Below are 25,578 nucleotides of genomic sequence, written 5' to 3' on the forward strand. Positions count from 1 at the left end.
AAATATACACATCTCTCCTCCTCAAACCTGATGCATTGTGTTGTAAACAACCCTCCATAACTAAATGTTAATGAACTATTGACATGACCACTCACCTCCTCTGCTGTCATGTTGTCAGGAGGTCCAGCTAGCGCGGGCCGAGGCTGAGAAGATGGCCTCTCTAGCAGAGGAAGAGTCCCAACGCTGCCTGGTCCTGGAGAGAGAGATGATGATGAAGATGGAGGAGGAGGACGAGGAAGAGTGTGAGGGACGGTCACTAGGAGCCAGGCTGCAGATGAAGGCCTTGGCAGAGAAGGAGAGGTGAGGATGGAAGACAGGTGGTCATTGAGGCATGACTGATGTGTCAGCGTGGTGTTTCTCTCAGAGTAATGTGTGGCTTTAATACAAGAGACTTACTCTACTACCTACCGGTTGTATTGTACAGCTGAGAATGTCTGGCACTCACATTAGTATTGACATTGGCATTGGTAGGCCTATTAGCATTGGTAGGCCTATTAGCACTTGTAGGTCTATTAGCATTGAGTGGCCTATTAGCATTGGTAGGCCTATTAGCATTGGCATTGGTAGGCCTATTAGCATTGAGTGGCCTATTATCATTGGCATTGGTATTAGTAGGCCTATTAGCATTGGCAATGGCATTGGTAGGCCTGTTAGCATTGGCATTGATTCACATGGACTTTGACAATGACATTGTCATTCACACACTGATAAGAATGACAGTGGCAGTCGTACCCAACATACTGTCCTCTCCTGACCAAGGGGTATGGGATCACATATCAGTCCAAGAGGTGGTGCAGTACAGTACTTGCTACATGAGGACCTTCAGCCCAACCATCATAAAACACACACACTCTAGGCCCCAGTCCAACCTAATGACCTTAAAGCCTCTGTGGTGCTTTAAATAGTGAACATTTATGTTGTTGACTCTCTCTCTCTCTCTGTCTTTCTCTCTCTTTCTCTCTCTCTCTTTCTCTCTCTTTCTCTCTCTTTCTCTCTCTCTCTCTTTCTCTCTCTCTCTCTCCCTCTCAGAGTAATAGAGGAGATGACTGAAGAAAGGAGAATGCTGAGCCACAGGGTCGGAGAGCTGGAGGTCAGAGTTCACGACCTCTCCTCTTCCCTCCAGAAGAAAGACAGCGATGCAGAGGTAAACAAAATCCCACAATTGAAGTGGGATCAAACCGGGTCACATAGAGTACACAATTACTGTATATATCTAGTATACACAACCCATCAGCATCTCTCTCACACATCTTCATACAAATCATAACCTGTCCACAAATATGAAGCCGGGTGCCATTTAGTTTAATGACTAGGGGCCTAGTACTATTTTGGATATTTGATCGGTCACGCGAGGGCCAAATCTACTGTGCTCACAGCTAGCTATTGAGATATGGGTCACACTCTTCACTGTTTAGCCATACCTCTCCTCCCCCCCTCCCCACTTACCTCCCCAATCTCAATTGCAAGAACGGCTGAACGGCTGAACCCAGATGGTTGTTTGAGATACTGTTACCATATCTGTCCTGTATGTCTAAGCATGTTGTATATAGGTCAGTGGAACCCTGGCACCTAATGCCACGGGGGCATGCTAGGCTAGCACACCTCATCACAAGGCTAGGCTAGCAAACCTCATCACAGGACAAGGCTTGCACACCTCATCACAAGACTAGGCTAGGCTAGCACACCTCATCACAAGATTATGATAGCACATCTCATCGCTCAGCTAGGCTAGCACACCTCATCACAAGGCTAGGCTAGCACACCTCATCACAAGGCTAGGCTAGCACACTTCATCACAAGGCTAGGCTAGCACACCTCATCACAAGGCTAGGCTAGCACACCTCATCACAAGGCTAGGCTAGCACACCTCATCACAAGGCTAGCATACCTCATCACAAGGCTAGGCTAGCACACTTCATCACAAGGCTAGGCTAGCACACTTCATCACAAGGCTAGCACACCTCGTCAACAGACTAGACTAACACACCTCAGCACCACCATGATATGGAGAATCACTGATGGAGTTTATAGATTGTATGCAGCAGGACTCACGAGTGCCTCCGTGTCCATTTTTAATCCTATAATGTAGTAGGAGAGCAGAACAATATGATATCCTGTTAAGAAAATGTGACCCTTTTCACAGAACGTCATGCAATGCAATCCTGTCATTCATATATTTGTTTTCACATTTTTCTGAGGAACATCAGATTGAGTATGATGACCATCGTTATTATCCACAGTTGCTGCGGGGTGAGATGAGTCGGAAGAAGAGCTGTGTCCAGCAGGAGATGCAGGTACGTGGGGCAGAAATACTGCCATCCGATCCTATGTCTGTTGTGGGAATCTGAAGGGTTATGATGATTCCATTGGTTTGACATATGCTTTTGGAGCATGAACATGCATCCACACAGAGACAGGAACACTGGTGAAGTGGGCTGCAGTAAATGATGATAAACTGAAGTTTGCGAGATGAGGGATGGAATTCAAGGCCTGTAGCCAGCGTTGCCGAGACTAGTGTTTGATAGCAAGGCAATGGTATGTGAGAACCGTGCCAACCCCCTCCATGCTCCCTGCAGGGACAAATGGTCAGAGGTTGCCCTCTGTTGGAATCCAATGCAAACTGTATGTAAAATAGAGGACATATTGCATACACACATATACAAACATGGTACTGAGGGGAGAACGGCTCATAATAATGTCCGGAACGGAGCTAATGGAATGGCATCAATACCTGGAAACCATGGAAACCATGTGTTTAATGTATTTGATACCATTCCACTGGATCCGCTCCAGTCATTACCATGAGCCCGTCCTCCCCCATTAAGGTGCCACAGACGCACATGCTGTTACACAAATGCACAAGGATCACAATGCTTGGTGCATTTGGATCACTCAGAAATATTGTTCAACATTAAAATCTCTCCCTCTACAGTATTGAGCATATCTAGCTGGGTTTCATGATTTAGCTGTATTATACAATCTTGCTTGTTGCCATGGCACTGTGAGAAAATCATGCAATGTTGTCTGGTTTGGTTGTAATGGGACTTGAATTTCATATTGAGATGGATTCTTCTACAGTATTATATTCTTCTATTCCTGTTAACTTGCATCATGTGTTACAGCTAATCAAAAAGATGGGTTATGTTGATGTAAATGTGTCACACACACACACGCGCACACACACACACACACACACACACACACACACACACACACACACACACACACACACACACACACACACACACACACACACACACACACACACACACACACACACACACACACACACACCGTTATTTCAAAGGTTAAACTGGGTCTCCTAACTATAATTACAACACATGGCACTTCTGTCTTTTAAAAGGCCATGATGTAAGTGAATTTTAATTATGGGAGGAATGAATCGGTTGTTTACATGGCACACCAACAAAAGAGACACCCCAAAAGGGAAATGTATTTAGTCACCCTCTCTTGACTCTTTATTTCTGTCACTACGGTGGAGTAATGACTAAAGAGACGTTGTTATTCCCACTGATTAGGATTAATAGAGTTTTGATTGTGTTGATCGTTAGGGTCGATCGCTGTTATGACGTCTCGTCTCCAGGATGAATTTATTTGAGCTTTTTGGGTGACAAATGTACATTAGAAGTTAGTACACTTGAGTTCCCAAAGGTCTGCACCCTCTGGAGAAAACAAATCAGGACTGATCATTTACATCAACATAAACAACACTCGTAATGAAAGATAAGGTGCTGAGTGCGGAAGATTCATGCTCTTACTGCACGGGAAAGCCTAGGGGTTCTGAGAGGCAGGATTTAGGCTAAACCATCAGTGCATCACACAGTATTATGTGATTGGTAGGTAGCAGGGGCTCTCTTCCCCTTATCCCTTCATGATTTTGGCTGACGTGAGGGCCTCCGTGTGAAGGCCAAAAGCCTGGGTGCTGCTGGGAAATTCCTGCCTCAGGGTACAGATGAACTCATTCTAACGTAGTAGCCTATAACTTCAGCAGAGTGGAAAGACACGTTTCAAGTAAATGAACATGAAATGGTGGCCTAATTCTACGTTTCAAGCACACAGTGACACACACACAGTGACACACACAGCTAACTTGTTTAGATGTTATATTATATTAGGCTATGCCTTCATGTTTCTATTATTATTATAATAACCAGGGTATAATGGGATATGGCTTTTGTCATAAAACAGATACTCAGATACTGACTATCTCTATAGGCATACTTTTTAGGCCTATAGTAATTTCCACCTTATCTATCTTATGAATATCTATAAATTGTGTCGAGAGGATCTAAAGGAATAATAATATAAATGAATTTGTGAGGAAAATATATATGGTTTAATGGTTACATAATGTGATGTTTTTAGACTGTCAGGCAGGCAGGAAGGTTTTATACCCAGGAGGATTCTATCATCCCTGTTTCAGTGAAATGGTACCTTCCAGTGCAGCCTGGTCTCATAGACTAGATGTAACATAGTACATGTAATTCCGGCACTCTCAAATCAGTACATGTTACATTTGGTATGGTTACATAAAACAGAAGGTTACTTGAGGTCAGATTGGGTGAATGGGCGTATAACGCAAACATCTAGCAACCCAAAAGTTGCGTGTTCGAATCTCATTACGGACAACTTTAGAATTTTTGCTAATTAGCAACATTGCAAGTACTTACTACTTTTTAGCTACTTTGCAACTACTTAGCCTGCCAAATAACCCTTCCCCTAACTCCTAACCTTAACCTCTCTGAACCACCCATACCGGATCCAGGATAATTGTCATCAGCAAAGCTGAATAGCATAGCGCCACAGTCAAATAATATTACTAGAAAATATTCATATTCATGAAATCACAAGTGCAATATTGAAAAACACAGTTTAGCCTTTTGTTAATCCACCTGTCATCTCAAATTAGGATTTATAGTGAAAGCAGTACATTTATCGATCGCTCGACAAAACAATAAGTACACTTAGCATCAGGTAACTTGGTCACGAAAATCAGAAAAGCAATCATATTAATCATTTACCTTTGATGATCTTCAGATGTTTTCACTCACGAGACTCCCAGTTAGACAACAAATGTTCCTTTTGTTCCATAAAGATATTTTTTATATCCAAATACCTCCGTTAGTTTGGTGCGTTATGCCCAGGAATCCACCGGAAAGAGCGGTCACAACAACGTAGACAAACATTCCAAATTATATCCATAATGTCCACAGAAACATGACAGACGTTTATGACAGACGTTATAATCAATCCTCAGGGTGTTTTTCAAATATCTATTCGATAATATATCAACCGGGACAGTTGGCTTTTCACTAGGACCGGGAGTAACAATGGCCGCCTTTCTCTTTTGCACACAATTCACTCGGAGAGCCCCCACCTATCCACTTACGCAATGTGGTCGTTCACGCTCATTGATCAAAATAAAAGCCTGAAACTGTTGACACCTTGAGGAAGTGATAGGAAGCAATAGGAAGCGATAGGAAAATTAATCTGGTTGATATCCCTTTAAATGGAGCAATGGGAGGCTATGGAACATGGAGTTTTCAAAATAGAGGCCACTTCCTGGTTAGATTTTTCTCAGGGTTTTGCCTGCAATATCAGTTCTGTTATACTCACAGACAATATTTTGACAGTTTTGGAAACTTTAGAGTGTTTTCTATCCTAATCTGTCAATTATATGCATATTCTAGCATCTTGTCCTGAGAAATAGGCCGTTTACTTTGGGAAGTTATTTTTCCAAACATAAAAATAGTGCCCTCTAGCTTCAAGAGGTTAACCCTAAGCTTTGCCTAGCTAACGTTATCCAGCTAACTAATGTTAGCATTAGCCACTTAGCTAATGTTGGGCAACACCAAATTGGAATCGTAACATATCATATGTTTTGCAAATTGATGACATATTGTATATTTTCGTAACATATTGTAACAATTTAATTTTGTAATATATCATGCAAATTGGAATCGCAAATGAATACATACATATAAAACATAGCGTATCATACTAAATGGAGGAGGCTCTGGTTTACGTACAGAAAAATACGAAATGCTCTGAGACCAGGTTGTCCAGTGTGGCTGAATCTCTGTCAACGTTTCCATCTCGCCCTGTTCGGTAGCCTACCTAGGCTAATAAACTATGCACGTTAAAAACCCGTGGAAACCAAACCTCCCGTTCCATCCTCATCACACCGTCCAGTGAACTGCTATCATGGAGCCGAAAAATAACGGGTCAACGATGTATTTTTGATAAGGACGTCTCTACTACCGTCTTTTCGTTTCGGGTGGTGAATTCCGTGTTCGTGTCGGATTAGCCGCGATGAGACAGTGGAACTGTCATTTTGTTGTCTTGGATTAGCACTGTTAGAAAATATGAGATTACATCGGCATTTCGGCAGTGAAACAAAAATAGCCTGACAAATGTTGTTTGATTCTGTAACCAGCAGGTTTGATGTAATGTATCTATCAGCTTGATTACATTTTGTATCATTGACGAACTGAAAGTGCTGCAGCCCCTGCCGCAGACAGTGACATTGTTACAACGACAATGACACTGGGTTTTTTACTGCGCTCATCACAAATGAGACGTCTCTTCCTTATTATATTCCCTATTGACTATGTTTGATTACAGTCTATATTCTTTAGATGACATTGAATAGAAGTCATCGCGTTGATATAGAAATGAGTGCGCCCTTTCAAATAACTGCAATGCGATGGTATACCCGTTTCTGTAATGCCGTTCTTCATCGAGGATGCAACAACGAGGAGTTTTTACCAACAGCAATATGGCACAATGCACTAGTTTATGTATTAGGCTAATATTGACCTGTTTATTTTGAAGATAACTTTTTTAATACATTTAGGTATTTTATTCGGACCCCAATTAGTTGTTGCGAAAGCAGCATATTGAAGAAAACTACATGAACATCACGCAGCTAAATCATTTCAATCTATTGATTTATTGATGGATTATTGATATCCAACCTGTTGGTACAAGACACCTTATTTTATTGCCTGAGCAATCAGAACAGACACAATCCCCACCCCACAGTAAAACTGAAAGCAGATATTATCTGTGATGTTGGATGTCAAAATGAAGGAGGTGTGTCGGATCTGTGCCCGCGAGCTCTGTGGTAACCAACGGCGATGGATCTTCCATCCGGCCTCCAAACTCAACCTGCAGGTGCTGCTGTCCCACGCCCTGGGCAGAGAGCTGACCCGCGACGGCCGTGGGGAGTTTGCCTGCTCCAAGTGTACCTTCATGCTGGACCGCATGTACCGTTTCGACACAGTGATCGCCCGTGTGGAGGCTCTGTCCCTGGAGCGCCTGCACAAGCTGCTGCAGGAGAAGGACCGGCTTAGACAGTGTATAGGAGGCCTGTACCGGAAGAACAACACTCAGGACCAGACCCGGGATCAGACTGGGATGGGGGGTACTGGGGAAGGAGAGACAGAGGGTGGTGGGCGGTCTGAGGGGGACTCCCCTATAGTGGACCTTTCAGCCCTGCAGGAGGCCAGGTACAGCGCCCTGCTCCAGGACGACTTGGCCTACTCTGTGTACGAGTCCTGGGCCGACCACGAGGACCAGCAGAGCCCAGCCCCAGACCCCCAGCACCACACCCAGCATCATCACCCTCAGTGCACAGGATCGGAGACTCTCTCTGGGCATCGCTCCAGGCGGTGCAGGGGATGCGCCGCTCTCCGTGTGGCCGACTCTGACTACGAGGCTGTGTGTAAGGTCCCTAGGTGGGTGGGCAGGAGGAGCACGTCTTGTGGACCCTCTACTCGGTACTCAGGCAGCACCTTGGGGGGCGAGGAGACCTCCACAGGGTCAGAGTCCACGCCTGTCCCCTCCGAGTCCCCTCCCATGGAACCAGAGAGCGACAGGACGCTGTGCGATGGGGACCCAGAGAGGATGACCCTCAGCCCGGGCACGTCGGTTGAATCTCTGGACACAGCTGTGGACGTGGCTCGGCCCTGTGCCACCCACCGAGAGGAGAGAGAGAGAGGAGAGAAGGACCCAGGGAGGGTTCAGAGGAGGGGCCCCCACCTCCAGTGGGATGAGGCCCCCAGGGACAAGTCAGTCCATGGGTTGACCCTGGAACTGGTGCTAAGTCTAGTGAGGAACTGGGAGTACAGACCTCTAAAGTCCCCTCAAGGCAGCAAGCTCCCTATCCTAGTTAAACCCAAACTGGAGATGGGTCTCCCCCAGTCCCGCAGTACCCCAGACTATGAGCTCTACTCCCACCCTGCCATCCCAGATCTGGTGACCCCCAGCAGTCAGCAGGAGCTGCAGACAGAGCTGTCAGCGATGGAGGAGCAGTGGCTGGATGACTACGTGCAGTGTGGTCCCTTCCGCTTCCAACAGGTAGCTAGCAGGACAACCACCAGCGCCAGGCTCTTAGATCAGACACACTGGAACTACCAGATCAGCTTCTATGGGCCTGGCCCTGTATAGAGCTTCATTCTACCAGCTTTCCCCTAGTGATTTGTAGAATGTCCACATAGTCTGTGATATTGCAGTTGAGATGGATCCTCTCCAGCTAATCTGCAGTTTCTATGTCTATTATTTAATATGAATGAACAAGGCCAAGGCTTTTGGCTGTTTTTGATAGGCTTTTTTAGTCATCCCATTAGCCATCCACCAATCATACAGCTGAACACAGCTGGCCCCTTGATTACCACTCTCATCGCTATCCTAGCAACATGGCCGTAGCCATGGCAGCGGTTGCTATATGAATAACGATGCCTTGTGCTAGACAGGCTTTTTGTCATGTTAATAGTGAGCCAGTTGCTGGCCTCGTCTGTCAGGCTCATAGTGTAGACCTATACTACCGTTCAAAAGTTTGGGGTCACTTAGAAATGTCCTTGTTTTTGAAAGAAAAACACCAGTCTCAACGTCAACAGTGAAGAGGTGACTCCGGGATGCTGGCCTTCTAGGCAGAGTTCCTTTGTCCAGTGTCTGTTCCATTGCCCATCTTAATCTTTTCTTTTTATTGGCCAGTCTGAGATATGGATATTTTTTTGCCAACTCTGCCTAGAAGGCCAACAATCCCGGAGTCGCCTCTTCACTGTTGACGTTGAGACTGGTGTTTTGTGGGTACTATTTAATGAAGCTGCCAGTTGAGGACTTGTGAGGCGTCTGTTTCTCAAACTAGACACTCTAATGTACTTGTCCTCTTGCTCAGTTGTGCACCGGGGCCTCCCACTCCTCTTTCTATTCTGGTTAGAACCAGTTTGCTCTGTTCTGTGAAGGGAGTAGTACACAGCGTTATACAAGATCTTCAGTTTCTTGGCAATTTCTTGCATGGAATAGCCTTAATTTCTCAGAACAAGAATAGAATGATGAGTTTCAGAAGAAAGTGCTTTGTTTCTGGCCATTTTGAGCCTGTAATCAAACCCACAAATGCTGATGCTCCAGATACTCAACTAGACTAAATAAGGCCCGTTTTATTGCTTCTTTAATCAGAACAACCGTTTTCAGCTGTGCTAACATACTTGCAAAAGGGTTTTCTAATGATCAATTAACCTTTTAAAATGATAAACTTGGATTAGCTAACACAACGTGCCATTGGAACACAGGAGTGATGGTTGCTGATAATGGGCCTCTGTACGCCTATGTAGATATTTCGCTACACTCGCATTAACATCTGCTAACCATGTGTATGTGACAAATACAATTTGATTTGATATTCCATAAAAAATCATCAGTTTCCAGCTACAATAGTCATTTACAGCATTAACAATGTCTACACTGTATTTCTGATCAATATTATTATTGATTATTATTGTTATTTTAATGGCCAAAAAATGTGCTTTTCTTTCAAAACAAGGACATTACTAAGTGGCCCCAAACTTGAACGGTTCTGTATGTCTAGGAATGAGTCTACCCATACCGTGAAATAATGGCCTGTTGATAAGCATGAATCAGGGAGTTTACTGGGTTGTTGATTCACTAAGCCCATGGAACAACATCCAGTCATTAGAGCCCAGATTGAGTCCTCTGTGTGTATGTGTGTGTGTATGTATGTGTGTGTGTCCTACCTGTAATGACTTTACAGGACAGCATGTGGGAGTGGATCATATCACACATATCCCAGGTGATAGTCTAAAGAGCCAATGGAAGATTGGCTGATCCTGGAAATTAAATGACAAAGACAATTTAATTATTTTCCTATTATTGACTATGAGAGACCATGCAGACCAAAATAGTCCCTCACAATCATAAAGATAGCCCTTCTTAGATGTAACCCTGGAGTTGTGGTTTATTTTAAACCCCCAACAGGCTGGGTGGTTGTACATATCAATCTGTATCTGTACATCTGAAAAATAACAAACAGGAAGTAAATACCACGCTGCCGTGGAAACAGGGACTTCTTTCTCAGGAAGTGATCGAGCAGTGAGCTAGCTGACCTCATCACTTTCCACTGTCACACACAACTGAATGGGAAGTGTGTGTGTGTGGGTCAATCTGTATATCTGTTGTATTAACCTGAACCTGTGTGTGTTCTGGTGTGTTTCAGAGGCTGCTAGATGAGCAGCAAGGCAAGCTGTCGCAGTATGAGAGTGCTGCAGGTCACTGTGTTAGTGAGCTCCAGAAGGCCCAGCTCCAGGTCCACTCTCTACAGGCCAAGATCAGAGAGAGTGAGGCCGGGAACCAGGTACCACTTCCCCCTCAGACACTCAACATTTCTCTAGGTCTTCCTAATTTTTACATTACTGGACCGGGAACCAGGTACCACTTCCCCCTCAGACACTCAACATTTCTCTAGGTCTTCCAATTTTTACATTACTGGACCGGGAACCAGGTACCACTTCCCCCTCAGACACTCAACATTTCTCTAGGTCTTCCTATTTTTTTACATTACTGGACCATATCAGACATGGGGGATTATGTATTCAATGTTTAAAAAATTTAAACCAAAATCAAGCATTTAAATGAAAGGCTTGCTTATAAAGTATTTATAAACATGCTAACATAATTTGTGAACTGTAATATTCTATAAAATGTTTAGCCTGACTCTGACGTGTCCGTGACTATGTTGTGTAGAAGCTGCAGGTGCGACTGGGGGACATGGAGTGTGAGCTGCGCTTGGTCAGAGAGGAGGCACAGAGACAGGAACGAAACGTCCTCAACCTCACTGACACTATCAACAGCAAGGACACTGAGGTATGGAAGGATGGAGGGAGGAATGGAAACAGACAGAGAGAGAGAGAGAGGAGTTTTCAGAGAGTGAGAGAGACAGAAAATTCTGAAAATTACACACTGAGAAATGCAGAGGCACACAAGAAGAGACATTGACAAAAAGTACACAGATTCTCTATGACCCTTGATGTGTTTCTCTCCACCACTGATGAACAGTAGGTTACCTATAAGATACTTGTGTTTTGTGTGTGTCTCTCTCAGGCAGCAGAGTTGTACCGAGTCATAGAAGAACAGAACGACATGCTCTGTTCTCTCAAAGACCTGGCCAACAGAAACCAGGTCCAGACACTACAGGTAAATCACACTAAAATGCTCTGAATAAAATCTGCACCTGATGTAATGAGGCGTCCTCCCATCAGCAGCCTCCTCCCATCAGCAGCCTCCTCCCATCAGCAGCCTCCTGTGGTGTACAGTATGCAGTAATCTACACTGGAAAACACCCACTATGTTATAATGACAATGGGTTATGTTATAATGGTCTCCTAGACCCATGCTCACAGCACACTGTATCTAATGAAACGCTCTCTAATGTCCTCCTCCCTGTCGTTTAGAACCATTCACTCTCTGGCTTTCCCTCTACCCCACCCCTCATCTTCTCTCTCCTTCTCATCTCGGTGCAGGTGTCTGGGGCTGAGTCAGTGCGAGGCCAGGGGAAGGTGCTGGCCCTCCAGGGCTCTCTGTTCCAGGCCCAGCTGGAGCTGCAGGCAGGCCAGAGGGCCCAGCGTCAGGCTACCAGGAAGGAGGAGGACCTGACCAGAGCCCTGATCCGCCTGGAGCAAGACCTGCAGGGGGCCGTGGAGCACAGACACAGCACTGACAGACACAACCAGGTTTGTGCGTTTGCTTGTGTGTTAACATGTGTTTTTGTATGAGACTGACTGTGATGCTACCTGTCTCTAGGACTTGCATCTGGCGCTGGAGAAAGTTCGCTCAGAGCTGCAGCAGAGAAAGGAACAGCTGAATGAAAAGGAAGGAGAGAGACTGAGAGCGGAGGAGGACATGGAGAAGACCATCAGAGAGCTGAGGACCTCGCTTCAGAGCAAAGAGCAGCTTGTGCAGGTCAGACACACAGAGATGCACACAGTCAAACACGCACACACACACACAGCCTTCCTCACACAACCCTGTCCCTGTCTCTCAGGAGTACTCAGAGTTGTTGGACCAGCAACAGGGGCCCAGGGAGAAGAGTGATTCTCTCCTCTCCAAACTGAAAGAGCGCATCAAGGAGAGGGACAGAGCACTGGAGGTGAGACACACACTACCAGAGTTGAACCCCTAAGAACAACTACTACAGCTATTACATCAAACTCATGATACAGCAGGGCATGATAGCAGTGTCATGTATGGTGTTGATTGACAGCTGTGTTCCCATAGAGATGCATTATATTGTTCTACTGCATGATGTTCCCTCCTCTCAGCGAGCGGTGGATGAGAAGTTCCGCTGTGTGGAGGAGAAGGAGGGAGAGATGCGGCGGCTACAGCTGCTGCTCAGAGAGAAGGAGAGAGACCTGGAGAGACAATGCTGTGTATTGTCCAACAACGAAGAGACCATCATGGTACTGATGAACACACTAATATAAACACTAATATAAACACAGACATACGCGCACCCACACACACACACCAATTTTTTATCTTTCTGTGTGTGTGTGTGTGTGTTAGAGTCTGGAGGTGCTGGTGCGTGGGAAGGGTCTGGAACAGGAGCAGGTGTGTGAGGCGTGGAGGAGTGTACAGCACCATCATGCAAACAGTGAGGAGAGACACAGCCGCAGCTTGAGAGAGAGAGATGCACTCATCAGCCAGCTACAGAACGCCCTGCACACACGCACCAAGGAGGCTGAGGTAAGACACCCTACACTATACCCTGGCCACACTATACCCTGGCCACACTATACCGTGGCCACACTATACCCTGGCCACACTATACCCTAGTCACACTATACCCTGGCCACACTATACTCTGGCCACACTATACCCTGGCCACAGTATACCCTGGCCACACTATACTCTGGCCACACTATACCCTGGCCACAGTATACCCTGGCCACACTATACCCTGGCCACACTATACCCTGGCCACAGTATACCCTGGCCACACTATACCCTAGTCACACTATACCCTAGTCACACTATACCCTGGCCACACTATACCCTGGCCACACTATACCCTGGCCACACTATACCCTAGTCACACTATACCCTGGCCACACTATACCCTGGCCACAGTATACCCTGCCACACTATACCCTGGCCACAGTATACCCTGGCCACACTATACCCTGGCCACAGTATACCCTGGCCACAGTGTACCCTGGCCACACTACCTTGGCCACACTATACCCTGGCCACACTATACCCTGGCCACAGTATACCCTGGCCACAGTGTAACCTGGCCACAGTATACCCTCGACACAGTATACCCTGGACACACTATACCATAGTCACAGTATACCCTGGACACACTATACCCTGGGCACAGTGTACCCTGGACACAGTGTACCCTGGACACAGTGTACCCTGGCCACAGCATACTCTGGACACAGTATACCCTGGACACAGTATACCCTGGCCACAGTATACCCTGGCCACAGTATACTCTGGACACAGTATACCCTGGACACAGTGTATCCTGGACACAGTGTACCCTGGACACAGTGTACCCTGGACACAGTGTACCCTGGACACACTATATCCTGGACACACTATATCCTGGACACAGTATACCCGGGCCACACTATACCATAGACACAGTGTAACCTGGACACAGTGTAACCTGGACACAGTGTTCCCTGGACACAGTATACCCTGGACACAGTATACCCTGGACACAGTATTTGAACGAGAAATAAGGATTGGTGCTTATTTGTCAAATTAATCTCTCTCTCTCGCTCTCTTTCTCTCTCTCGCTCCCTCTCTCTCTCTTTCTCTTCTCCCTCTCCCTCTCTTCCCAGGACCTGACTGGAGCCTTGCTAGGTAAGGTGAAGGCAGGTCCCAGTGAGGTGGTGGAGGAGATGAAGGCTCGCCTCTCTCTGAAGGAGAAACTGTTCCAGGAACTGCTGTCCGACCGTGGCCGCCAGGCCCAGGAGCACCACACACTGGTTCAGGACCTGCTCGACACCATCAGCTCCAGGGACCAATACATCCAGGTAATTCAACCCAACTGACCTGATCTTCCAGTTCCCCAGTACAGAAGAGAGAATAGAGAGGGAGGGGAGAAGATAGAGGGAAGGGGAAGATAGAGGGGAGGGGGAAGATAGAGGGAGGAGAGAAGAGAGAGGGAGGAGAGAAGAGAGAGGGAGGAGAGAAGAGAGAGGGAGGAGAGAAGAGAGAGAGAGAGGGAGAGAAGAGAGAGGGAGGGGAAGAGAGAGGAAGGGGAAGAGAGGGAAGAGAGAGAAGAGAGAGGGAGAAGAGAGAGGGAGGAGAAGAGGGAGGGAGGAGAAGAGAGAGGGAGGAGAAGAGAGAGAGGGAGGGGAAGATAGAGGGAGGAGAAGAGAGAGGGAGGGGAAGAGAGAGAAGAGAGAGGGAGGAGAAGAGAAGAGAGAGAGGAAGGGAGGAGAAGAGAGAGGGAGACTTTTTTTCCATGAAGATGTATTGTTTCAGATCTTTTAATCCCCCAAAATCTCCACCCTCCCCTTGCCCCTCCTCTCATCCAGGACTCAGCAGGTCGTCTGGGTGAGGTGATGAGTGAGCAGACTGAACGTCTCCAGGAGCTCCGCAGACAGCTAACTTCTGGCTCCCAGGCCTACGGGTCCCAGCTAGGCCTCCAGGGTCCAGACCTCCAGGGTCCAGACCTCCAGGGGACCAGCCAGAACTTCCAGGCCCTGCAGGATGAGCTACGTCTAGCCCTGAGGAGGGAGAGGGAGGCCCAGGCTGAGATCACAGCCCTCAGGACCATGACAGGCCAGACAGACAGGCCAGTCAACAGGCAGGCAGAGTTTGGAGGTGGGCATCAGAGGAACATGGAGCTCTGTCTGTAGTGGCACATTCTGGGCTACAGGGGGCAGCACTGTCTTCTCTTCTCATAGAGTTTGGGGTGTGGTGTATGGGTCTACTAATGTGTCTGCTAACATGGGTGTCTTGGTTCTCGGGTGATGATGCTAACCATAGTTAACTTGGCAGTATCTGCAAGACAATGTTATTTATATATTTGCTTATTGATTTTTATATTTGCAATTATAAATGTTGATGTTTTGTGTTATGTATTAGTTTTTCTGTATAGTAGCTTGTGTATCAAACGCTTCTCTGAACGTATAACTGGTAGACAGAGAAACAGAGAGGGAAGGTAGGAGTTATGTTTTCATGCATAACATGAGATTTTTAACTTTGTATGATAGTGTTGATAACAGCATGTGTTTTAAAGTTATGTCATGACTTTTGCTATTTATACCAATATTATGTGTGTGCCTTTGCATGTACCACGGTGGTTATGTTATATACCATGTAATGGTATTGAGTTTATATACCAGTCTCAGAAACTCAGATTTTTATAGAATATCAAACAATGCCTGCTGTCTGAAATGTGTGCTTCAAGTTGAATATAATTTATGTTAGCTTTTGCCAGATTACAGTACATTTTAACAGCAATGAATAACTTTTAAACATTGTCAGAATGTCACACTATAAGGAACACAGTATGTTCTGGATGACACACATAATCCTCTCCTGGACTATAGGTATGTTTAATATTCATCCTTTCTCCCAGAGACATTACCCAACATGTTTGTCTCTAAAAGAGAAACCATCTGATAACTCGACAGAAGCTGCTTTTCCTATAGTCTTTGCCATCTGAGTCACAAGCACAGTAAGATCATTGTCACTAGAGCACAGTAAGATCATTGTCACTAGAGCACAGTAAGATCATTGTCACTAGAGCACAGTAAGATCATTGTCACTAGAGCACAGTAAGATCATTGTCACTAGAGCACAGTAAGATCCTTGTCACTAGAGCACAGTAAGATCCTTGTCACTAGAGCACAGTAAGATCCGTCACTAGAGCACAGTAAGATCCTTGTCACTAGAGCACACTAAGATCCTTGTCACTAGAGCACAGTAAGATCATTGTCACTAGAGCACACTAAGATCCTTGTCACTAGAGCACAGTAAGATCATTGTCACTAGAGCACAGTAAGATCATTGTCACTAGAGCACAGTAAGATCATTGTCACTAGAGCACAGTAAGATCCTTGTCACTAGAGCACAGTAAGATCCTTGTCACTAGAGCACAGTAAGATCCTTGTCACTAGAGCACAGTAAGATCCTTGTCACTAGAGCACAGTAAGATCCTTGTCACTAGAGCACAGTAAGATCCTTGTCACTAGAGCACAGTAAGATCATTGTCACTAGAGCACAGTAAGATCATTGTCACTAGAGCACAGTAAGATCATTGTCACTAGAGCACAGTAAGATCATTGTCACTAGAGCACACTAAGATCATTGTCACTAGAGCACAGTAAGATCATTGTCACTAGAGCACAGTAAGATCATTGTCACTAGAGCACAGTAAGATCATTGTCACTAGAGCACAGTAAGATCATTGTCACTAGAGCACAGTAAGATCCTTGTCACTAGAGCACAGTAAGATCCTTGTCACTAGAGCACAGTAAGATCCTTGTCACTAGAGCACAGTAAGATCCGTCACTAGAGCACAGTAAGATCCTTGTCACTAGAGCACAGTAAGATCATTGTCACTAGAGCACAGTAAGATCCTTGTCACTAGAGCACAGTAAGATCATTGTCACTAGAGCACAGTAAGATCCTTGTCACTAGAGCACAGTAAGATCATTGTCACTAGAGCACAGTAAGATCATTGTCACTAGAGCACAGTAAGATCATTGTCACTAGAGCACAGTAAGATCATTGTCACTAGAGCACAGTAAGATCATTGTCACTAGAGCACAGTAAACACCCTGACTACCATGACATTGACAGGCTTAATAAACAAACGTGTGTTCTGTCGGATTTATATGGTGGGCTTGGTTGGTTCTGACTGACTCCATAAACAATGTCTACATGGGTTGTACACTGGTCATAAACATACATACAAATATATATATATATATATACACACACACACACACACACACACACACTACCAGTCAACAGTTTGGACACACCTACTCATTCAAGTTTTTAAAATGTATTTTTTTACTATTTTCTACATTTCATAATAGTAGTGAAGACATCAAAACTATGAAATAACACATGATATCACGTAGTAACCCAAAAAGTGTTAAACAAATCAAAATATATTTTATATTTGAGATTCTTCAAAGTAGCCACCCTTTGCCTCGATGACAGTTTTGCACACTCTTGGCATTCTCTCAACCAGGTTCATGAGATATTCACCTGGAATACTACTGTGTTATTCACTTCACTTTTATTCTACACTGTAAAAAATAAAGAAAAACCCTGTATGAGTAGGTGTGTTCATACTTTTGACTGGTACTGTATACAGCTCATTTGTAGATATAGGGCATGGTACCCTAGACAGTAACACATACACAAAATCATCCCAAGTTCAACAGTAAAATGCTCCAATTGCATTACGTTGATTATTTGAAGGGCAATGGACATTACATAGAAACAAGGGTAGACTTTCCTAGCTGCATGTAGACACCTGCCAATTAGATCTCCCTTAATCACTCCTCAAGGGAACTCTAATCCTCAGAGCCCTGTTAGACCCAATGAGCAGAGTGATGCCCCCTGCTGGCCGTACCTCTCCTTAACGCCCGTTCCACAGCATAGCATCTGTGAACATAATCTATTGAGTATTGTATCATTCAATAATGTATCACTCGGCTGTCTGACAGTACCAGATTACAGCCACCTAGTGCTTAGACATATGCTTTTGAATGGGCATCATCCTGGTATGAATAGAGTACATTCCTGAAATCCAATCTTTGTCAAGTGTGTTACGGTTTTCTTCCGTCGAAGGAGAGGCGGACCAAAACGCAGCGTGGTTATGGTCGAACATCTTTAATAAAGATGATAACGTGAACAATAAACATATACAAAACAAGAAAGGTGTAAACCCGAAACAGTCCCGTGTGGTACAAACACTGACACAGGAGACAATCACCCATGAAATACCCAAAGAATATGGCTGCCTAAATATGGTTCCCAATCAGAGACAACGATAAACACCTGCCTCTGATTGAGAACCACTCTAAGCAACCATAGACTTACCTAGAATACTACACTGAACACAACCCCATCAATCTACAAAACCCCTAGACAAGACAAACACATAATCACCCATGTCACACCCTGGCCTAACCACGAATATAAAGAAAACACAGAATACTAAGGCCAGGGCGTGACAGTACCCCCCCCTCAAAGGTGCGGACCCCCAGCTGCACACCTAAACCCATAGGGGAGGGTCTGGGTGGGCGTCTGTCCACGGTGGCGGCTCTGGCGCGGGACGTGGACCCCACTCTAACATAGCTTTCTTAGCGTCCTTAGAGTGGCGACCCTCGCCACCGACCTTGGCCTAAGAACCCTAACAGAGGGCCCCACTGGACTGAGGGGCAGCTCCGGACTGAGGATCAGCTCCGGACTGAGGATCAGCTCGGGACTGAGGTAGCTCAGGACTGAGGGGTAGCTCGGGACTGAGGTAGCTCGGGACTGAGGGGTAGCTCGGGACTGAGGGGTAGCTCGGGACTGATGGGTAGCTCGGGACTGAGGGGTAGCTCAGGCAGGTTGACGGCTCTTTCGGATCCTGGCTGAATGGTGGCTCTGGCGGATCCTGGCAGACTGGCGGATCCTGGCTGACTGGCGGCTCTGGCGGATCCTGGCTGACAGGCGGGAGGCTCTGGCGGATCCTGGCTGACAGGCGGGAGGCTCTGGCGGATCCTGGCTGACAGGCGGGACGCTCTGGCGGATCCTGGCGGACAGGCGGGAGACTCTAGCAGCTCCGGACAGGCGGGAGACTCTAGCAGCTCCGGACAGGCGGGAGACTCTAGCAGCTCCGGACAGGCGGGAGACTCTAGCAGCTCCGGACAGGCGGGAGACTCTAGCAGCTCCGGACAGGCGGGAGACTCTAGCAGCTCCGGACAGGCGGGAGACTCTAGCAGCTCCGGACAGGCGGGAGACTCTAGCAGCTCCGGACAGGCGGGAGACTCTAGCAGCTCCGGACAGGCGGGAGACTCTAGCAGCTCCGGACAGGCGGGAGACTCTAGCAGCTCCGGACAGGCGGGAGACTCTAGCAGCGCTGGAGAGGAGGAAGGCTCTGGCAGAGCTGGACAGGCAAGGCGCACTGTAGGCCTGGTGCGTGGTGCTGGCACTGGTGGTACTGGGCCGAGGACACGCACAGGAAGCCTGGTGTGGGGAGCTGCCACCGGAGGGCTGGTGTGTGGAGGTGGCACTGGATGGACCAGACCGTGAAGGCGTACTGGAGATCTTGAGAGCAGGGCTGGCACCAACCGCCCTGGCTGGATCTTCACCCTAGCCCGGCAGATGTGGGGAGCTGGGATGTAGCGTACCGGGCTAAGCACGCGTACTGGGGACACCGTGCGTTCCACCGCATAACACGGTGCCTGACCAGTACCACGCCCGCCACGGTTAGCACTGCTAGGAGCACTGTAGCGCTGAGCTGGCACAGGACGTGCAACGCTAGGGAGGTGCACAGGAGGCCTGGTGCGTGAGGCTGGCACAATCTTCACCAGATGACTAGCACGCACCTCAGGACGAGAATGGAGAGCTGACCCAGGTGCCATCAAATCCCCGACACGCTCCGTCGGGCGAATTCCGTGCTTCATGCACCAACACAGCAACTCCCTCATAACTCTCTCCTCCAATTTCCGCATTAACTCCTTCACGGTCTCTGCTTCGCTCACCTCCAACACCGGCTCTGGTTCTGGTTTCCTCCTTGGCTCCTTACAATAAACAGGGGGAGTTGGCTCAGGTCTGACTCCTGACTCTGCCACAACTCTCCCTGTGCCCCCCCAAATACATTTTTGGGGCTGACTCTCTTCCATCCACGCCGCCGTGCTGCCTCCTCATACCAGCGCCTCTCCGCCGTCGCTGCCTCCAGCTCTTCTTTGGGGCGCCGATATTCTCCTGGCTGTGCCCAGGGTCCTTTACTGTCCAACTCGTCCTCCCATGTACATTCCTCTTTGCGCTGCTCCTGCTGCCCGTTACCACGCCGCTTGGTCCTGTTGTGGTGGGTGATTCTGTTACGGTTTTCTTCCTGGGAAGGAGAGGCGGACCAAAACGCAGCGTGGTTATGGTCGAACATCTTTAATAAAGATGATAACGTGAACAATAAACATATACAAAACAAGAAAGGTGTAAACCCGAAACAGTCCCGTGTGGTACAAACACTGACACAGGAGACAATCACCCATGAAATACCCAAAGAATATGGCTGCCTAAATATGGTTCCCAATCAGAGACAACGATAAACACCTGCCTCTGATTGAGAACCTCTCTAAGCAACCATAGACTTACCTAGAATACTACACTGAACACAACCCCATCAATCTACAAAACCCCTAGACAAGACAAACACATAATCACCCATGTCACACCCTGGCCTAACCACAAATATAAAGAAAACACAGAATACTAAGGCCAGGGCGTGACAGAGTGGACACTGAACAGATTCCACAGAGATCTAGACACAATTATGGACTCTACTATTTTGCTCCAATGATGCCTTATCCTTTCTAGGATGTGCATTTTGCACTGTTTTATGCATTTTAATACTCTGACCTGGTCAATTACACTTGTCCACAAGAGGTTGGTGGCACCTTAATTGGGGAGAACCACGCTTGTGATAATGGCTGGAGCGGAATCAGTAGGGAATGGTATCAAACACACGGTTTCCAGGTATTGATGCCATTCCATTCACGCCGTTCCGGACATTATTATAATTTTTTTAAATAAAAACATTTTCCTTAAAGCTGCAATATGTAACTTATTGGATGACTCTAACAAATAGAAATGTGAGTTTTAGATCTGCTTCTACATTCTCTATGCTTGTTTTGTCACATACACTGAAATTAGGTGAATTATTAGAATTTCAGAAACCAGGAAATGGGGAAGCGATTAATGCATAGTGCACCTTTTAAAGTATATATATATTTTAAGTGCTACTGTTACTGTCCTGACTACAACAACAACAATATTTAAATATATGTAATTTTGTCCTTGAAACATTTAATTGAAATACTGTAGAATTCCATTCATTCCAATGGCTGGTGGCTTCAAAGCCTCTCATTGGCCAATACATAGTATAAGCAATCTAGGGTTTATGTACATCATTGTATTTGAACTGTAAATAAAAGGATAACTGTAAAACTACTAATATATGTAAAACTACTCCAATAGCTTAGCAAGATATAAGTTAAATCCTATCCTAGCCCTTTAGGGCAGCAGGGTAGCCTAGTGGTTAGAGCATTGAACCAAAAGGTTGCAAGTTCATATCCCCGAGCTGACGAGGTACAAATCTGTCGTTCTGCCCCTGAACAAGCAGCTAACCCACTGTTCCTAGGCCGTCTTTGAAAATAAGAATTTGTTCTTAACTGACTCGCCTAGTTCAATAAAGGTCAAATAAAATAAAAGTCTGTGACACCTCAGCCTGTTACTCCACAGAGCTGTGTCTGTAAGGTTATATTTACTGTTATCTGCTCTTATAGTTTATCTTACTGTTTATCTGCCCATACAGTAGTATAACCCAGTCCAGAGAGATAGATTCCCTCAGAGGTCATTTCTGAGCTGCTCTTTTTAGAGCTTCTCTCCCTGTCTTTATATATACACTAGATGACTGCAAGGGGGCGCTTTTTTGAACCCGCCGCACCTCCATCTTGGAACTCCTCCGCCGTTGTAAAACATAAAGACAGGAAGAGAATCAGAAATCACCTCTGAGGGAAGAAGGAGAGGTTTTCAGAGTGACCACCGCCATTACTGATCTTTGTTGATGCGTTTACTTTTTGTTGGAAACACTATTTGGTAGAAAGACTTTGACATGCAGAAAGGCCAGGATTGGGGGAGATTGTGTTTGATGTGTGAAAACACACAGTATAGAAAGGTTGTTGAATTGTACTCTGGCAAAAGCAAGAAGTGTCAAGGATTTGTATGTTTTTATCAATCTGTTGCCAAATGCAAAAGAGTTGCGCTCTTTGTCAGTGTGACATTTTCTTTTCATAATTTGTGTATATGTTTATTGTTAAGCTACAAACCGTGTTCTGTTTACAGAATTCAGCTCAGAGGAAGAGGATGATGTCAACAGTGACTATGCAGACAGCATGGAGGAAGAGGAGTCCAAACTGACAGCTCAAACCCTAGCCACAATGCAGGTAGGCCATACAAGAATACTTTTTTAATTGTCACATACCAGATGGGTGCAGTGAAATATGTTGTTTTATAGGGTCGTCATAGTACGGCACCCCTGGAGCAAATTAGAGTTGTACCTTGCCTTGCTCAAGGACACATTGGCAGATTTTTCTGACCTTTTCTAACCCTTTCTAACTAACCTTGTCAGTTTGGGTTTTCAAACCAGCAACCTTTCAGTCAATGGCTCAATGCTCTAACCACTAGGCTACCTGCCGCCATACTTTAGCTAACCTAGAATATTGAAATAGTGGTAGATTTTTTTGTCCTAATCATATCACATTGAATGTTTACTAACCCCCACTCATATTTTAGTTATCAACATACTGTGGCGATCTGGCGTGCTCATCTATCTCTCTCTCTCTCCTGTCTCCTCAAATCAGAACGCAGAGCTTCATGGAAAACCTGGGAAAGGGAAGCTATCCCAGCATCCTGTGGGAGAGGGCCAGGGGCTGGTGGACGTGAAACAGCTGGTGCAACAGAAGAGGGTGGTGGAGAGAGAACTGCAGGAGCTAAAGGTTCAGCTGGAAAAGGCTGGCTTCTCCTCCCTGTCCCAGATGAGGTACCGATAACACACTGACTAGCTGGCTGAACACACCACATGTTATGAAACATGATATAAATACAGGATATGAATGAAAGTGAATTAAATTGTATGAATGAGATTAAATTAATTCAAATGTACCTTCATTCATATAAGGAAACATTGACTCAATCTAAAATCTTTCCCGCCTATTTTGGCAGTCTTGTGCCATTTAAGATGAGGATTCTTTCTTATGAACATGGTCTTATTTATATTACAGCATATTGGATGACTGTCATTCATATTCCATTCACCCAGTTCAATGTAACATCGATAGGGTTAGGCTACTACATGATACTTGAATTGAATGAGGTTGCTACAACCTAGCCTGTGACTGAACGTTTACAACGTAGGTGCACAGGTCAAGAGACACATTTTGAGTAATCAACATGACAGACAGTGACACGTCCACTCTTCTGGCCTGCATCTAGCTGATCTAGGGTGTAATCATTAGTCCAACAATGGCAAATGAGAGTTTCTATTGGACAAACTCAGGTATGTTTATCCCCGTTTCGTTCCGTTTGCTCCCGTTTAAGAAGGTTTTGTATTGAAGTAAATGTACCCAGCTACACCACGATGCTACTCTACAGAGTGCTGCTGAGGCTATTGTAGACATTCATTAGCAAAACAGTGTATTTCATATATTTAGTATAGTTTTATCTAAAAAGGATAACTAATGTTTCAGTATTTAGATACATTTTTTGTTGTTGTATTTTTACCCCCTTTTTCGATCTTGTCTCATCGCTGCAACTCCCAACGGACTCGGGAGGTGAAGGTCAAGTCATGCGTCCTCCGAAACATGACCCGCCAAACTGCGCTTGGGTTCCTGAGTGGTGCAGTGGTCACTGCATCTCAGTGCAAGAGGTGTCACTATAGTACCTGGTTCGAAATCCAGGCTGTATCACATCCGGCTGTGATTGGGAGTCCCATAGGACAGCGCACAATTGCCCCAGCGCCGTCATTGTAATTAAGAATTTGTTCTTAACTGACTTGCCTAGTTAAATAAAGGTTCAAAAAATGTTTAAACGCCTGCTTAACCCGAAAGCCAGCCACACCACTGTGTCGGAGGAAACACAGTTCAACTGATGACAAGGTCAGCCTGCAGGCGTCCGGCCCGCCACAAGGAGTCACTAGAGCGCGATGAGCCAAGTAAATGGTCCTCCCCTTCCTTGTCTGAGAAGCCTCCGTTGGTATACAGAGGTCCAGCGTATAGGTGTACAAACGCCTGTGGTTTTCACCCTGGCCGGAACAGTGGACACGAGAGGTTTCATCTGAGGTTTGTCTGTGTTCTCCCTCTCACAGGAAAGCCCTCTTCAACCTACGCATGGAAAATAAGGAGCTGAATTCTCACCAGACAGACAGCCAGCCAGAGACAGACCTTAGGCATGAACAGATTCTTCAGGAGGAGGAGGATGAAGAAGAGGTGGATGAGGAGGAAGAGGAGGAGGAGCTGTGTGGGTCTGAGCTGTGGGAGGCCTGGGATGATGACTGTCCTTCCCAGGGGAAGTGCTGTGCCCCCAGGCCCACCCTGAGAGACCCTGGCCTGGGGAGGAGACACTGCACTAGGCCTGCATCTTTGGACCTGGGAGCCATGCTGTCCTGCTCCACACAGGTAGGGGGAGCCACCACACACTAAATAATACTCTAATAATGTGTGATACTGTATATTGATAGATCAACTGTTTTTTAGGCCTGAAATTAATATCTGCATCGCCATGGATATAAACAGCACTGACATTGCTCTGGTCTTGTGTTGCAGGATGAGGATGATGAGGAGGAGGCAGGAAGAGAGGCTGGAGGCAGGCGGCACAGCGCCACAGAGACAGTGATGGGTGAGAAGGCTGTACGTCTGCAGCTAGAGAGCAAGGAGCTGAAGGAGAGACTCATGGTGTCTGAGGCCACGGTGCAAGCCCAGGCTGAACAGCTCAAAGACTATAGAGACCTACTAAGTGAGTCAACCACACATACCCCCTGACCACACATACATCCTCACCACACATACCCCCTGACCACAGATACACCCTGACCACACATACACCCTCATCACACATACACCCTCATCACACATACCCCTTGACCACACATACCCCCTCATCACACATACCCCCTGACCACACATACCCCCTCATCACACATACCCCCTGACCACACATACCCCCTGACCACACATACACCCTCATCACACATACCCCCTCACCACACATACCCCCTGACCACACATACACCCTCATCACACATACACCCTCATCACACATACCCTCTGACCACACATACCCCCTGACCACACATACACCCTCATCACTGTCGTGTCTTTGGCTATGCCGGATTAAGTGATATGACATGCTATTCTATAAAATCATTTTTCCGTAATTAATATTATCTGATTGAGCTAATCATGTAAATGTAATTAACTAGAGAGTCGGGGCACCACAAAATAATATTTA

At 46.2% G+C, this 25,578-nt stretch overlaps 1 protein-coding gene across 8 annotated transcripts in view; it reads left to right on the plus strand.

Moving 5' to 3' along the window:
• The window catches only part of pde4dip (phosphodiesterase 4D interacting protein), a 157,288-nt gene that overhangs the window by 75,318 nt on the left and 56,392 nt on the right, over window positions 1-25,578 (plus strand). For 3 of the 8 annotated variants that reach the window (XM_031785581.1, XM_031785578.1, XM_031785582.1), the window contains exons 1-15: window positions 6,097-8,382; window positions 10,538-10,675; window positions 11,065-11,184; window positions 11,422-11,514; window positions 11,841-12,050; window positions 12,121-12,279; window positions 12,362-12,466; window positions 12,639-12,776; window positions 12,883-13,062; window positions 14,172-14,366; window positions 14,874-15,162; window positions 22,417-22,517; window positions 22,935-23,113; window positions 24,437-24,746; window positions 24,894-25,083. In XM_031785581.1, coding sequence (XP_031641441.1) covers window positions 7,093-8,382; window positions 10,538-10,675; window positions 11,065-11,184; window positions 11,422-11,514; window positions 11,841-12,050; window positions 12,121-12,279; window positions 12,362-12,466; window positions 12,639-12,776; window positions 12,883-13,062; window positions 14,172-14,366; window positions 14,874-15,162; window positions 22,417-22,517; window positions 22,935-23,113; window positions 24,437-24,746; window positions 24,894-25,083 — 3,697 coding nt within the window. In that variant the 5' untranslated portion in view covers window positions 6,097-7,092. Of the gene's footprint in view, window positions 1-118; window positions 301-1,029; window positions 1,145-2,240; window positions 2,295-6,081; window positions 8,383-10,537; window positions 10,676-11,064; window positions 11,185-11,421; window positions 11,515-11,840; window positions 12,051-12,120; window positions 12,280-12,361; window positions 12,467-12,638; window positions 12,777-12,882; window positions 13,063-14,171; window positions 14,367-14,873; window positions 15,163-22,416; window positions 22,518-22,934; window positions 23,114-24,436; window positions 24,747-24,893; window positions 25,084-25,578 lie in introns of those variants that run through there. The other 5 variants (XM_031785584.1, XM_031785585.1, XM_031785583.1 and 2 more) reach the window with 3 other exon arrangements.

Source organism: Oncorhynchus kisutch, linkage group LG13 (assembly GCF_002021735.2).
Source record: "Oncorhynchus kisutch isolate 150728-3 linkage group LG13, Okis_V2, whole genome shotgun sequence".
Taxonomy (NCBI): Eukaryota; Metazoa; Chordata; class Actinopteri; order Salmoniformes; family Salmonidae; genus Oncorhynchus; species Oncorhynchus kisutch.